Source organism: Apostichopus japonicus, chromosome 10, assembly GCF_037975245.1.
Source record: "Apostichopus japonicus isolate 1M-3 chromosome 10, ASM3797524v1, whole genome shotgun sequence".
Taxonomy (NCBI): Eukaryota; Metazoa; Echinodermata; class Holothuroidea; order Aspidochirotida; family Stichopodidae; genus Apostichopus; species Apostichopus japonicus.
In genome coordinates this window covers 8,780,739-8,794,439 of record NC_092570.1, presented here as the reverse complement: position 1 = coordinate 8,794,439, position 13,701 = coordinate 8,780,739, and the positions used below count along the sequence as shown (strand labels likewise).

General features: G+C 35.1%; 2 protein-coding genes across 2 annotated transcripts; one reads left to right on the top strand and one right to left on the bottom strand.

Moving 5' to 3' along the window:
- Positions 1-15: 15 nt before the first annotated feature.
- LOC139975418 (signal peptidase complex subunit 2-like) lies at positions 16-6,729 on the top strand. Its single transcript, XM_071983402.1, has 5 exons — positions 16-174; positions 1,814-1,897; positions 2,439-2,599; positions 3,055-3,189; positions 4,086-6,729. Exons 1-5 carry the CDS (start codon positions 142-144, stop codon positions 4,270-4,272), a joined length of 600 nt encoding a protein of 199 aa, XP_071839503.1. The 5' UTR covers positions 16-141; the 3' UTR covers positions 4,273-6,729.
- Positions 6,730-9,055: 2,326 nt separating this feature from the next.
- Positions 9,056-13,634, bottom strand: LOC139975409 (uncharacterized). Its single transcript, XM_071983391.1, has 6 exons — positions 13,476-13,634; positions 12,751-12,985; positions 11,966-12,074; positions 11,024-11,091; positions 10,322-10,399; positions 9,056-9,647 (listed from the first exon to the last, which is right to left on the bottom strand). The coding sequence occupies exons 2-6, from the start codon at positions 12,890-12,892 to the stop codon at positions 9,211-9,213; spliced, it is 834 nt and encodes a 277-aa protein (XP_071839492.1). The 5' UTR covers positions 12,893-12,985; positions 13,476-13,634; the 3' UTR covers positions 9,056-9,210.
- Between the last annotated feature and the right edge of the window lie 67 nt (positions 13,635-13,701).

Below are 13,701 nucleotides of genomic sequence, written 5' to 3'. Positions count from 1 at the left end.
AGACAAAAATAGACAATCCGGACTGAAGCTTTGTATTGAAGACACGTTGATTTACCTACTCTCTAGATCAAACCATACAGAAATCGTATCGTATAATACGACTATTTACATCATAATCATCTCATCTCTGTAACCAGTGCCATGTCTGATAAAGGAGTAGAAGACGTTTTCAAGGTATTTTTGTTGAGAGAGTTTAAATTCAACGTTTTGTATGATTGGCCTGATATCTTCAGCCCTTATCCAGCTGTTGGCTTAGGCTACAGTTGCACTTACAAGTTACAGTACAGTGCATGCCTTTCTATGGTCTTCATTGACTAGGCTCAAACTGAGTCCAGGGCACGGCCTGAAAGTGTAAGCAGTAAGGCCTAAGTAAAACTATGAAAATAACTATGTCGAGTTAAGAACCTATATTGGTTATTCGATTGAAGAGATTTTGCGTACACATTAGCAAGATTAAATGTTTAATCATCGTTCAATCCAGATCATCATCGAACGTATGTACTTCCCGACTATAGTATAGTGTGTAATTAATGGGCATAATATCATTCTTTTAGACAAACATTTAATTTTGGAAGCATTTTAATGCAAAAGTATACAAAAACACAAAAACTTACTAATGAATTACAAAGTATTAGGAAATTGTAAGGGACTAAGAATGGTTTTGGTAACAGTTCAATCATTATCATTCTAGAAGTATATATTTGTAATTAGGGAAAATAGAGGGCAATCTAAAAATTACCACTTAATGAAGTAGTCAAGTTAACTGCGTTGTATCTGTTCAAGGGTGCAACTACATTCATACTGAGCATGTGTTAATGTAACTGGAGCATGCGAACTTTACTGTTATATTCGTACATGAGTCACATAAGAAGGCACAAACCCACGTGACGAAATCTACAATTCCTACAATCGAAGCTGAGGGCTTTGAACAATTAAATACCCAGCAGCAAACCAGTAGGCTGTAGTTACAGCTGTGCCATATTCTTACTCACAGCCTCAGTGAATGGTATTGAATTTCTGAACAATCAAATGGTGTTTTCTATTTGCTATTCTCTGATCATGAAACTGGTTAAATTATCAGTTGAAATAAAGGAAAGAAATAAAAATGTAACTTTGTTTAGTTATGTGACAATTGTCTAGCTTTTGTAAATTTCAAAGGAGGTTCCATGAAAATTGCATGTTCTACAGGTTTATGGATATGCATGTATCATACAGACTAGTGCCATACAAGCCTAAAACTTAAAATTGTTTATCTGAGCTATACTTACATTTCATGCAGTATATAGCCTAGAGGCATACCTTCTACTGATCAATGAAGGGGTTGTTTGTGGCAGAATTGGATAACTTTAAACAATCTAGGGCTACGGTAAATTTTGTGCAGTAAATTATAAAACCCACCTCCCCAACACCATAACTCCATAAGGAGAAGAAGAGATCTTCAATATTAAACATTTAACTTTCATACTGATACTAAGATAGTCCTTTAGCAAACACCTTTCCAAGTGTATCTCATTTCAAAGAAAAGTATAATAAGGAAACTAAGCATGTTCAAAACATATGCAGATTCAATATCACTGACCCCTACTCAGTCAGTCCAGTAACAGCTTTTGGTCTAACAATAAAACCCTTTTGGTAATTGAGAGCAACAGATTGTGTGGAACATATTGTTGTCTTCTAACATCACTGTCATATTGTCATCCATGGTCTCCATCTGTTAAAGCTTGGGTGACTAACATAAATGGACCACATAGAAATATCATGATATGCTATTAATATGGTGATTAACATAATTTTATTTGTTTTTGTTCCTTAGTGGTCAGAGGATGGGAAACCAGTCAAGGTAGATAAGTGGAATGCTACTACTGTAAAGAACGCTCTTGATGATGCTGTTAGAATGGTAAGGCCACTTTGGTTTGCACGACTCAAAATTAACAAAGCATCTATTGTCCTGACCAGGTTGTTTTTTTAACTTGCACAACCGATTCTATGATCCTATTGTCTGCAAGACAGGATGTTCTTTTATATCAAATAATAAAGTAAATTGTGGCAATGTGAGTGGATGTTCTTTTTTCATGTTTTACAAGATTACATCCCTAAGACATTTATGATGTCATTGGCCCTAATCTGGACTATAAATGTCAGTATAAAAACAAGTGTTGTAAATCATAAACTTGCACAATTGGACAAGAGAGCAAGGTATTAATTAAAAATAAAAGAAACCATTTAAAGTTTTCCTCTGGGACAATGAAGCCTTTTTCCAGAATTTGTGGCAACAAGTGAAGAAATGGTGTGCATTCAGTGGTCTAGCTAGACTTTATGGTTTTTTCCACTGTGTGACATCTAGAAATGATGTGGTATCTTATATACAAAATAGATCAGTTATTTGTTTTATTCAGATGATTTTTCCTTTCTTTCTGTTCTCTTTTCTACTTACACAGATAATGACCAAGCACTTTAAGTATGATGAAAATCACACATTGATGGACCAGCGTCTTGTGATATGTACTGTAGCTTGCCTGTTTGCTGCTACAGCTCTGGTCTACGACTTCCTCAGGCCATTTCCAGAATCACGTCTCGTTCTTTTAGTGTGCGTTGTGTCATATCCTTTGCTATTAAAAGTTGATGTCAAGTTTTAAAAGATTATAATATAATTCATCGTGCTATCTCTTTGAATTGTTTTACAACCACATTCAATGTGCAAGATATAATAAACATCATTGAGTTACCAGGTAGTAGATTAAAATCAACTACCTCCAGGGGAAGGTAAATTTCAGAAGCTTCCCCAAACACATTTTTGCAATAGCAAATACTTGGACACTAACAACCAAACATTTGTATCAAGTCATGTGTACTACATACAGTTTGTGGGTATTTCCCTTTATTTGTTATCGAGTTCAGCTGTTACTGTTATCAAGTCATGGTTTCTTACCTGTTAATCTATCAGTTCATGGCTATGTACCTGCTAAGACTTGTCATCTATATTTACTATGTTTTTTTTTCCTGCTATAATTCTTACCCTACACTCTGAATGACTTTTCCTTAATGTTTTCTTACTTATTTTGTATTAATGGGAGTACTCACCCTTTATACGACCTACGTCGAGAGAAACCACTTTCTGATTGTACATCAGAAGGATCAAGCAGGTGTAGACCCGGATAAAGTCTGGACTATTGACTCTTGTATGAAAAGGTAAATAGTAGACTTAATGGTTGTTTGAGCTATCATCAAAATGTATGTAGTAATTGTTCAACCTTTCCATGTTTAATATGTTGCAAGTACTTCTATGATTCAAGTATTACTGCAGTATACAACTAACTATGAATCATTCTAAATAGTGCAATCTAATAATCTATATCTTAAATCTGCTCTCATCATAACATTAAGCAAGTTAAATCTATGATACCAGTAGATTAAACAGTGTAGTCAGAATAAAATATTTGTGTTACTTGAAACACACCAATGACATGTATAATGTTAGGATAGTGTACAACAAACTGACCCAGTGGCATTGCCAGATAATAGATTGGAGGTAAAAGCAAAATGGTAAAACAAAACACTTTAAAAAAAAATAGTTGAAGATTATGTAACATCCTTGAAGAGAGGATATTTTACTACTTATTTAATTGATTGGTTTAGTAATGGAATGACTACTTACAGAATGACTATGTGTATGCATGAATCTACGGTAATGTAGAATATTTGTATGTATGTATGTATGTATTTTAGATCCTCCTGCAAGCAGGAACTCGGGAAGAAGCCTCATTGGCTTATCAAAGTCGCAAGCTGACCGAAGTCAGTCTCTTACATTCATATTTAACATCCATGATTATGAATTGTCAATTGTCAACAACTCTGTAACTGGACAACATACATTAATCTTGGAGTGACTCAAACTGGGGACCTTATGCTTGGAAGGCACAGGCATTAACCACTGAGCTTACACTCCACTATGTTACGATAAAATTAAGAAATGGTCTCATTACTAATTAGGTAACAGAAAGTTAACAAACTTTTAAGCATCATTCATCCGAGTCTTTCACAGAAAGATAGCATTCATAAACAAACTCTCTTTCTTTTTCTTTTAGATTTGACGACATGTACACACTCTCACTCTTATTTGAAGATAATCAGAATAATTTAAGACAGGAGTCATCCTTTACAAAGTCGGTCGGCTGTTGGTTCGACGAAAATGGTGAATTAGTCGGTGAAAACTTTTTGATGGATGTCACTGCACTGCATGATGGCTTAAAATCAGAAAAGAAAAAGAAATAGAAATTGGTCGTATCGTCAGACAGGATTGACACTGTGACGACAATAGTGGTAGTTTGAGTTTTCTTTGCGTATGTGTCCGTTTTTAAACAAGTGTTTCCTTGGATCATGTGTCATTCTGTGAGCAAGTCAATCCGAGGATGTGTTGGTCAGTGAGCCATATGATCCTCAGAGAATGAATTTGTTAGCAGCTCATACTCTGTAAGTTATTCTTTTTCCAATGGCTGTTCATTGGTTGGTCATAGCGGGTCAACCATTGGGCAATTAGGCATTGAAATTGCATGATATTTCCAACAACAATTTTTATGTTCAGTGTGTTCAGACTATTCCAGTCTGGATATTTGGATGATCATGATTCACCAAATCTGGTCTCCCAGGATAACCTCGCAGTTACAGTTCTGGTTATACACTTTAATGGTTGTTTATAGTATATTGTTTGTTTGTTTCTAAACATTTTGTGGGGGAAAAACAAAACAAAGGCAATACATCGAGAAAAGTTAGAATTGGGATCTTCAGCGTTTCTGCAGAGGTTGCTGTCATATCGGTCCTAACAGTGCTGTAGAAAGAGCTGTCAGTCCTAATACAATCTATCTATCCTGTTTACACATCTCCAAAGATATTGTGCTTTAACATATCTCAATCAATGTGCTAGTTGTAAACATATGTTTAAAAAGATCAGTCTTCAGTAATTACAAGGAGAATCCCAGCTCCTAGTCCAGAATATTCCATTTTGGAGACTTGGATACAATTTTACTGACCGTCAATGCTTAACCTCAGTCTAGCGGATGTGATGGAAAATACCTCACAGAAGCTTTCTGATTGGTTGATGACCAGACGTGTGTTAAATTGCCAAAACGAATGGTGGGCAACATTTCATTGCTAAACTGTGCTAGTTATGAGTGGTTAAAACTGTATGTAAGTTATGTCACACTATGTGTGAGGTAGGGAATGTACAGGTACTTTGCCCAGAAGTGTCCGTCAGAGATTTCTCAAAGAAACTCTCATCGATTTCTGAGACTGCAGCTTATCAAGTTTCTAGGAACTAGAAAGATCCGATATGGCAGCCTCCTCTGTGATTAAAGGCATTTAAGACTCCAAACCCGTGCCGCAGTCCGAAAAAGTTAACTTTCCGTTGCTTGCAAGTGAAGTTTTCTTCTTGTTGCTACAAAATGCAGACAGTAATGAAACGTGATACCTTGTTATCTTTTATCTAGACCTGAGATGTCCATCGTTGCTATGTACACTGTTGTGGGTATTGACCGTAGCTGTATGCATTGACTGTACACTAGTGTCTAATTACCGACAGTAGCAAGCTGTGTGTGTATTTTCTGGCATCGGTGGTGGTGTCTAACACTTCTGTTACACCTCATTTGAAACTAGGTCAGACTACCGGCATGAGACGTTTCTTTGTGCGCGAGTGTTCACCCTTTAAGGGTGTGACTGGAGATCCCTATTGTCTATGAAACCATGACACCTTGTCTAGTTAGTTATTACCACTAGCAGCACTCCGGGAGTGATAGCTTACAATCCGAAGTACATTGTGTATATTGTTCACCTAAACTGTCACAGGTGTTTAAGTTTTTAATATTTGTAATCCATATGTATGGACGGGTTTATATAAATCATGTTCTATTCACACTTTGGATTGGTTAGTAGTGCATGCATTTATATTGTAATGGTGGTAGAGGGAAAAAACAACAGTAAATACATGTTGGCAGTCTTATTTCAGGAATTTTAATCAGCTACTAAGCATTCTGATTTTTCACATATTTGTATGTGTCAACAAACACTAGGTATGAGGCACATATTACAGGTCAATGTAACCTTTACCATCCAGGTACGAGCATTGTGTATAAGTGGTGCAGTTGTTGCACAAATTTGTTTGTGGTATTAATTTGTCACGCACGCAGGAAGCATTTACAGCTCTTCATCTTGTGTAAAAAGTCTGTAACAATATTGCCTTGACTTGAAGAATAATGACCCTAAAATATTTAAATTTTAGGTGAAGGGTTTTAAAGGTCTTGTTTGTGAACCAGGGGGACTCTTCTCAGTGACACAAATTACTTGAATAATTCTTGTCCACAACTTGCCAGGCTTTGAAAATCAGTCAGTTTCAGTTGATACGGATGCTAACTATAAAGTATCAAATCAGCTTTATACAGTGAAAGTTGTTATTTGAATATTAAATGGTAAAGTAAACCCATGTAGGTTGATCATTTGCCTTTGTTCTTGTATGCTATACCACATTCATTTGCTAAAATGTCAACTGTTATAGGCTTTCAAATGCTTAAATTCTACATGACCTCTTTAAAGTTAAGGTGAAGAATGCGGACTAGATCCGGTTCGTCTTTTCTTCCCCTCGCAGTTTATGTCTCATTTGGTACATTTTATTACCATTGCTATGGTAATAAAATGCTCTTTTGGTTTTGTGGAATATATTTTTTATTGAAGGCACCATTAGTTGATTGTTTTCCTTTATTGTTGTTTTGATCATTCATTTTCTTGTTTCCCAGAAAACTTCAAAATTTATTCATTTCTGGTATCAGACATTGTAGGGAATTTCCCAAATCTGTGAAGACAAACCATGTTATGTCAATGGTGTGTGGTATGGCGGAGATCCAAATTATGTTCACCGTGAGAAAGCCAGCACCTGAAGCGATGACCCAGTCTAAATTGTAATAATAGCTAAATTAACCCAGGAAAGGTGGCAATATTCCTTTTTCTACAAGAAATATGTACCCATACCTTAACCAAATCATTTTCTGGATTGGAAAGTTACACATAAATGTTAGCACACCCTCTTTAAATTCATTGTATTCCCTCCACACAAATGAGGAACACAGTTTGGCAATTGATGTGATGTTGGAGCTGCATAATACATGAAATAAAAGTTAAAGGTAAGTTTGATATTAGAAATTATATTCAGATATATTCATAGGAGAAATAAAGAAAGGATAAATTCACCATGCTGATAAAATTGTTCACATCTTATGAGGTACCAAAGTCATCCAGAAGAAAAAGTTGCTAACTTGCAGGTATATACATATTGGAACAGAATGATACAAGGGTGACAACTAAACAGGATGTATACAATAAAAGTGATAATTTACCTCTCTTTAACACATCAAATCACACTATCTAGTTTACACAACCATCTACTTTATTAAGTAATTGCTATATTCTAATTTTGAATCATTAATGCCCTAAAAATAAAACATTCTACACAGGCCAAAAGGAGTTATCAACCACAAAATACATAAACCTCTTCAATTGCTTAGCTGACACATTTGACCATTCACAACCTCTGGAGATACATTGGAGGCTCAGAACCCACAGAAAAGTACTTTGGAAGCTTTTACGAAATCATCTTATAGTAAATTTTAAAGACTGATACAAATGATCTTAATTTGCATGTAGCATGTCTAAAAATGTTCAAGTAGCTCCATGATCTGCTTAATGCCTCAAAACTTAGCAATTGCTATATCAAACTTCTACAGCATAAACAATATCAACAGCTCGATCAATGAATACTGACTTTCTTCCTAGTATTAAAATGCATGACTTGATTTGGCCAATGGCCAGTTGCTATGAGAGTAAGTGAAACATTTCTGTGTTGTGGTAACATATATTGTGCACACTTGTGCTTGTTCTGAACTTTTGTTCAATATTATTGTACCATTGAAAGTTCTAAGAATTAATGCATCATGAATTTAATGTAACATAAACACAGACAGCATAAAGCATTTCTATCACTCAGATTGGTGTTGCTTCATTTAAAGTTGTTTACATCTTCCATAATGGGAGACATTGTAAACTAAAAACTATGCATTGCTAGATGTAATTACAAAATAAATTCTATACAAATTAGTAAATACCAAATAATACAAAACGATAAAGAAAAGTAATAAATATATTACTTGCATATTGTAACATGGTTAACACTGCATGATTAAGTCTTTATTGATGTCACACTGTGACAGAATCCATTAGCAAACCAGACCAAAATACCCACCTGAAGTTCATATAACTTGGTAGTTAGGATGACATATCGTACACAAAAAAAGTTATCTGGTGCAAATTTGGGTAATTATAAAACAAGCAAGAGTGCTTCACTAAATAGTTTATGACAAGAAAAATAATTGAGATATTCATATAAAGCCTTTCTTATTAAAAAATAACAACAATGTAGGCTGAAAGGTGAATGTCGTATTGCTATGAATGGTATTCTATCGATCATGATTATAACTTGCTTATATTTGTTAGCTTTGATATAAAAGTATTTTGTACAAAACAAATTGTATGTCGAATAGAGGGTTATCTCAGATAAGGCTCATAGATTCCTCATTAATGCCAGCTGATTACATTATCAATAAAAAAATATTTATTTAGCAGAAACACATACACAAAAATTACTGTCATATCTAAGATGACACATCACACTGTACATAATTTCATTACTAAATTATTTCAAAACGTACAAAAGGTATCATTACCTTCTACTAAAATAAAAGTATAATTAAATTTAAACCTCAGCTTGACTATTTGCAGATAAAAAAAAAAATAGTCCCATAAATAGACCAACTTTGTAAGTTCTACAGTTGAGCTTAACAGATGAAACATTCCCCATAGAGGTAAAATGATCAATTGGGTCATAGCTCATTGTATTCCTGTTAAGACTGTTTTTATCAAGTCACAGCTAATTCTCCAAATGTTGGTTAACAACTTAACATAGTCATTTACATTATTCCCCCACCCCCCTCTCTCACTCCCTTCCACCCCCCCCCCCTCGATCACCTCCAAGAAACATTACTGCCTTTGTTCTATCATCCATTACTTTGATACAAAGCTGAACAACTGTTTCAATTTTACAGAGCCTTCATGAATTATCTCCGGTCTTTCGAGGTATCCATAACGAGAATGAACGAGTTGTTAAATTGTATATTATAAGGTCCATTCTCTGGGTCTATGAGCATTTCCCCAGCCTCTTTGATTTTGTACTAATAAGGCACCAGGTGGCATATGAATTTTGGGCATAGATGGGCTACTAGCAAAAAGTATGTCAGACCTGTCACCTACTGACTTTATCAGCCTGGTGGAGCTCCCTACCTCTGGACTAAACGATCGATTAATACTCTCAGCTGGATCAAGATCCAAAGATCGTTGTAATCTGTACGTTGAAGATCGGACCGTCATTCCTGTCAATGAACGGAACGTTTCCGTGCCGAGCGCCGTCTTTGGTCTCTCTCTCTTCTTCTCTGGTGGCTTGAAAGCTCTTCCAACGGAATGACCACGATTAAAAGTTGGACTGGGCGGGCCTAAATGGTAGCTTTCGTTTGCTGACTTGCACTGCATACCAGCATGCCAAGATGTGGACACATCTGTCAAGTAGGAAGGTAAAATAGGTGACTAGAAGTAACAAGAATCCTTCGAAATTGTTCAAATTTACCTTTTCAATCAAAATATTTTTCTTAGCTCCTAATAACTTTAAAAAAGAAAAATTTGAGAAATCAAATCATTTTTGGTTTTGATAGGCAAGAAGCTAGAGACTACATTCAGGACAGACAGTAACCCAAGGTTCAGGAAGAATAATTCTGTTTACAACTTCCTTGTCAGTTTGCGGTTTTGAAAGTTTAACTAGCCATATATAGCGCTTCTGAACAGTTTTTTTTAACTGTATAAAAGCGCTTTACAAATTCTCAAATTATTATTATTATTATATTTTTGGGCTAGTAGGTACTTTTTTAAATTGAGTGTAAATATGGCATGTCAACTATATATATGGCCAAGGTGCAGACAAGAATCCAAGAAGGAAGAATTGAATCAATTTTCACATCAGCCATGACCACATAAAACCACATTTACATAAAAAAGAAAATTAAAAACTGATATAAGCATCTTTTGATAATTTGTGCAGTTGACTTGACCTTATGAATTAAAAGAAACCCCAAAATCTAATCATACCAAAAGCAAAAGCTTGGCAAACAGTCAGAAGTAGCTATTAAAACACTTCCAAATCAGACTAGATGATATCCTCGGGATAATGAAATCTTACCCTTGAATCCGTTCCTTGCAAGATTGCTGTATCTGTCAGAGATGATTTTAGGATCAGAGGGTTCTGGGGATCTGGATCCTGAAGAGAGACAAAGTATATCCTTCTATTCATCTGATTCAGTTACTAAGCTCCAAGATGCAGGTTTGGGGTGGAGCAACTGCCTCCCCAACTTCAAGTGTTCTTGCCAAAGGTATAAAACCAGCACAGGTTTCATTTTGGATAGGATTCTAAGCAGAATCCTATCATGCCCCTAAAGGACCCACTCCAACAAGGTCAGCCCCTAATCCTAAAGAAAAGCCATACAAGATGAAACCATGGAGATATGTGTAGTGTTCATCCCGAACACTTTGTTAAACATATGTACGAGCCTGAGGTGAGGTCAAGAAACGAGGTCAGATAAATACACACGAGCAGAGAACAACACAGCCTGGCGTCCTTTGCATTTTATAATATGTACTAGCCAATTTACATGACCTGAAAACTTTCCTGCTTCTAGCTTGGACAAAATGGCAACAAATTAAATTCTCAGACCACCGTAATCAGCCTTGCTAGAGGAATGAGAAATGCCACAGGGACTGTTAAGTGTCTGAAAGTTTAAAATGTACCAAACTCATGTAACAGCACTATATAGAGGAGGGTGATCTTTTTGAATGGAAGAATATAGACTAGACCTCTCTAGGTTAAGAATGAAAATAAACTTACTGGGAGTGTGAAACAATGTCTCATCCACAAATGATGTTGGACTGACTGATCGGTAAGTATCAAAGTGCCTGAGAAAATATAAAATGGATTGAAATGTTGTTAGTTTTATTATAATATGGTTGTTAATAGAAGTAACACTGTTGACTATGGTTTCTATACAAGGACTACAATGACAACAATGCACCCTCTCTGTTAAGCAATGATTAGATAACTTTGATATGAACTTTTGTGTTCAAACTAGAAACACACTATACAACCATTTTATTATTACATTTTTTTTATATAGCAAATGAAAACAAAGTAATGCAGAATCACTTTGTGTTTGATATTACTAGTTGTTTTTGGTTTAGTCTTGTTTTGTTTTTTCTTTCGTTTTCTTTTGTGGCAAAGACACCCTTTTAGCTATTCTCAGCTCAAAAAGACCAACAATTTGAGAATGATTAACAACTTGATTTGAGTTTGACATACATGTTGACCAGATACATAATGTTTATCAGATGTAACCCCAAACAATTTTGGTTGAGGAAATGTGGTGTAACTACATTAAAAATATATCCAGATTCAACACACAACTCTAGTTTATATGAAAGAAGTATAAACAACTACAATTTTGAGGTTAACAGTTTTAGTCCCTAATAAACTATAGCATGCTAAATTCTGTTTTATAGTAGGTTGCTAACATCCAAAATATTTCCAGGAGTGCTTAATTAGGCCATGAAATGACTCATGGACTGAAAATGTGTTGAGTAAAATGTTTATGCTTGAATATGGGTTACCAATGTTTAACTTACTAGTCTCATATTTGAGGCTTTACTAGTAGAATGTTTTCTTGGTTCTTGGTCCTTGGAAAGGACAAGAATTATCAAACAATCATCATCATCATCAAGTATGATATAGAAAACACAATTTATAGCATTTGAAAGTAATTAAGCAGCAATTTACCATCTTTTCAGGTAATTGAACCTAATACTGGATGGGTGCAGAAACACACCATGGTTGGTCTTGCATGTAAAGTACTGCCGTCCTTTGTAGATACCACTGTGCTTTCCAACTGCAATGAAAACATGTACAAACAGATAAAATAAATAAATACAACATACTTAATTTAACAATTACATTCACAAATTGCTAAATCACTTGTGCAAATTAACATAAAACTGAGAACTACTTAAAGGAATAGTAAACTTATAAACATATCAATGAAACTGTGTACCAAGAAAAACTACATATGGATAAATCAATTGATTACAACCTCCTCCACTTTAAAGCTTAAATAATTCAAAGATATAGAGTAAAAATAACACATAATACTACAGATACAGTTATCTAATTATTGACAGAATGAATAATGCAATAAGTCTACAAATTCGGTCTATGAAGATTTGTAAGTTTTGGAACAATTCCTGCATGTGCCATTATCTTATGGGGCCGTTTTAAGATGCTGAGGGAAGTGAAAACACTGGGCACTTTGGTATCACTGTGGTATAAAGTCATCACAAATGAAGTTGTTTCAAAATTTCACCGCACCAGAAATACAGTACCACTGAATGCAGGGAATACTTCAATCAGCAAGACAGTACAGCAACAAGTTTGACAAGTTCTAAAGAAACTGACCCATGCTGAGTTTTGGACTTTCAGACATGAAACCTAATGAAATAATGATTCAGGAGTACGTGGACACAATGCAAGATTAAATTTGTAACAAGGATATAGCTCGATCTACTTGCCAGGTTTATCAAGCTCTACACCAACCCAGTCACCCTTGGTGTTGGCGAGACCACCTTTGTATTTGACAATGCCAGTATGAATGGCACCATTGTAGAAGACCTGAACCTTCTGTCCAACATTGATGTTTGCGAAAAGGACCATTGCTCAAGTATTGTTAAGAGGGGCATCACAAATGAGGATTAAACTTGATCCATGCCTCATCCCTCTTCAGATTCCATAATAAAATGGGCCTAGCTGTAAAATAAAGTTTAAAGAGAATTACGACAGATCCTGAATACTATGCAATCTAGGCCTAACAGTAATTAACTTGTAGTAATTTTTACTACCTTAACAATATTCAATGGATGGTCGAGTTTCAATCAGGCCAAACGCAAGGAAAGTTGCCTATAAAGAGACCAAACAAGGTGATAAGATTTGCATACCTAAATGCTTATGTCCAATCCTGATAATCGCTATAATAAAGGAGAAATATCATACAATCAGCCAAAATCCTGCCTTATCTAGTCGAATATGTTACCACATAACTTTGATGGATTCGCACAACTGGTATAACGACAGCACAAAGTGTGTGAGACAACTCAGCTTGAAACAGGTAATATGCAGAAATGTTACTCCATGCGTTACATTTAAACTATTGAAACAACAATCTGTAAAGACAGTTATAATTAGATTCAGTATGTTTCCAGATGAAAATTAAAGAAATATTGGAATCTCGAACACTTACCTGAACGACAGCAAAGTAGCAACGACTTTGCGTCCCTGGTAACGCGGCTCAAGCTATTGTGATTCCTTGTCCAAAAGAAATCCAACGCTTCAGGATATAAAAATTATTTTCGAAACGTTAGACAAAAATTATTTCTTTAATAGCAAATTTTAGCTATTTTACCTTTAAATTAATTAATGTTATTCTGTTATTTTACGACAAAGATGCATTTCTTTAAATACTCATA

What these genes read in the sequence shown, in the direction of transcription:
- LOC139975418 (XM_071983402.1), top strand. Translation starts at nt 142, where the DNA reads ATGTCTGATAAAGGAGTAGAAGACGTTTTCAAG. An exon ending in GAGTAGAAGACGTTTTCAAG is followed by an intron (nt 175 to 1,813) that starts GTATTTTTGTTG and finishes TTTGTTCCTTAG; the next exon opens with TGGTCAGAGGATGGGAAACC. An exon ending in TTGATGATGCTGTTAGAATG is followed by an intron (nt 1,898 to 2,438) that starts GTAAGGCCACTT and finishes CTACTTACACAG; the next exon opens with ATAATGACCAAGCACTTTAA.
- LOC139975409 (XM_071983391.1), bottom strand. Translation starts at nt 12,892, where the DNA reads ATGGTCCTTTTCGCAAACATCAATGTTGGACAGAAGGTTCAGGTCTTC. An exon ending in TTCAATTACCTGAAAAGATG is followed by an intron (nt 11,092 to 11,965) that starts GTAAATTGCTGC and finishes ATATTTTCTCAG; the next exon opens with GCACTTTGATACTTACCGAT. An exon ending in GACATTGTTTCACACTCCCA is followed by an intron (nt 10,400 to 11,023) that starts GTAAGTTTATTT and finishes GTCTCTCTTCAG; the next exon opens with GATCCAGATCCCCAGAACCC.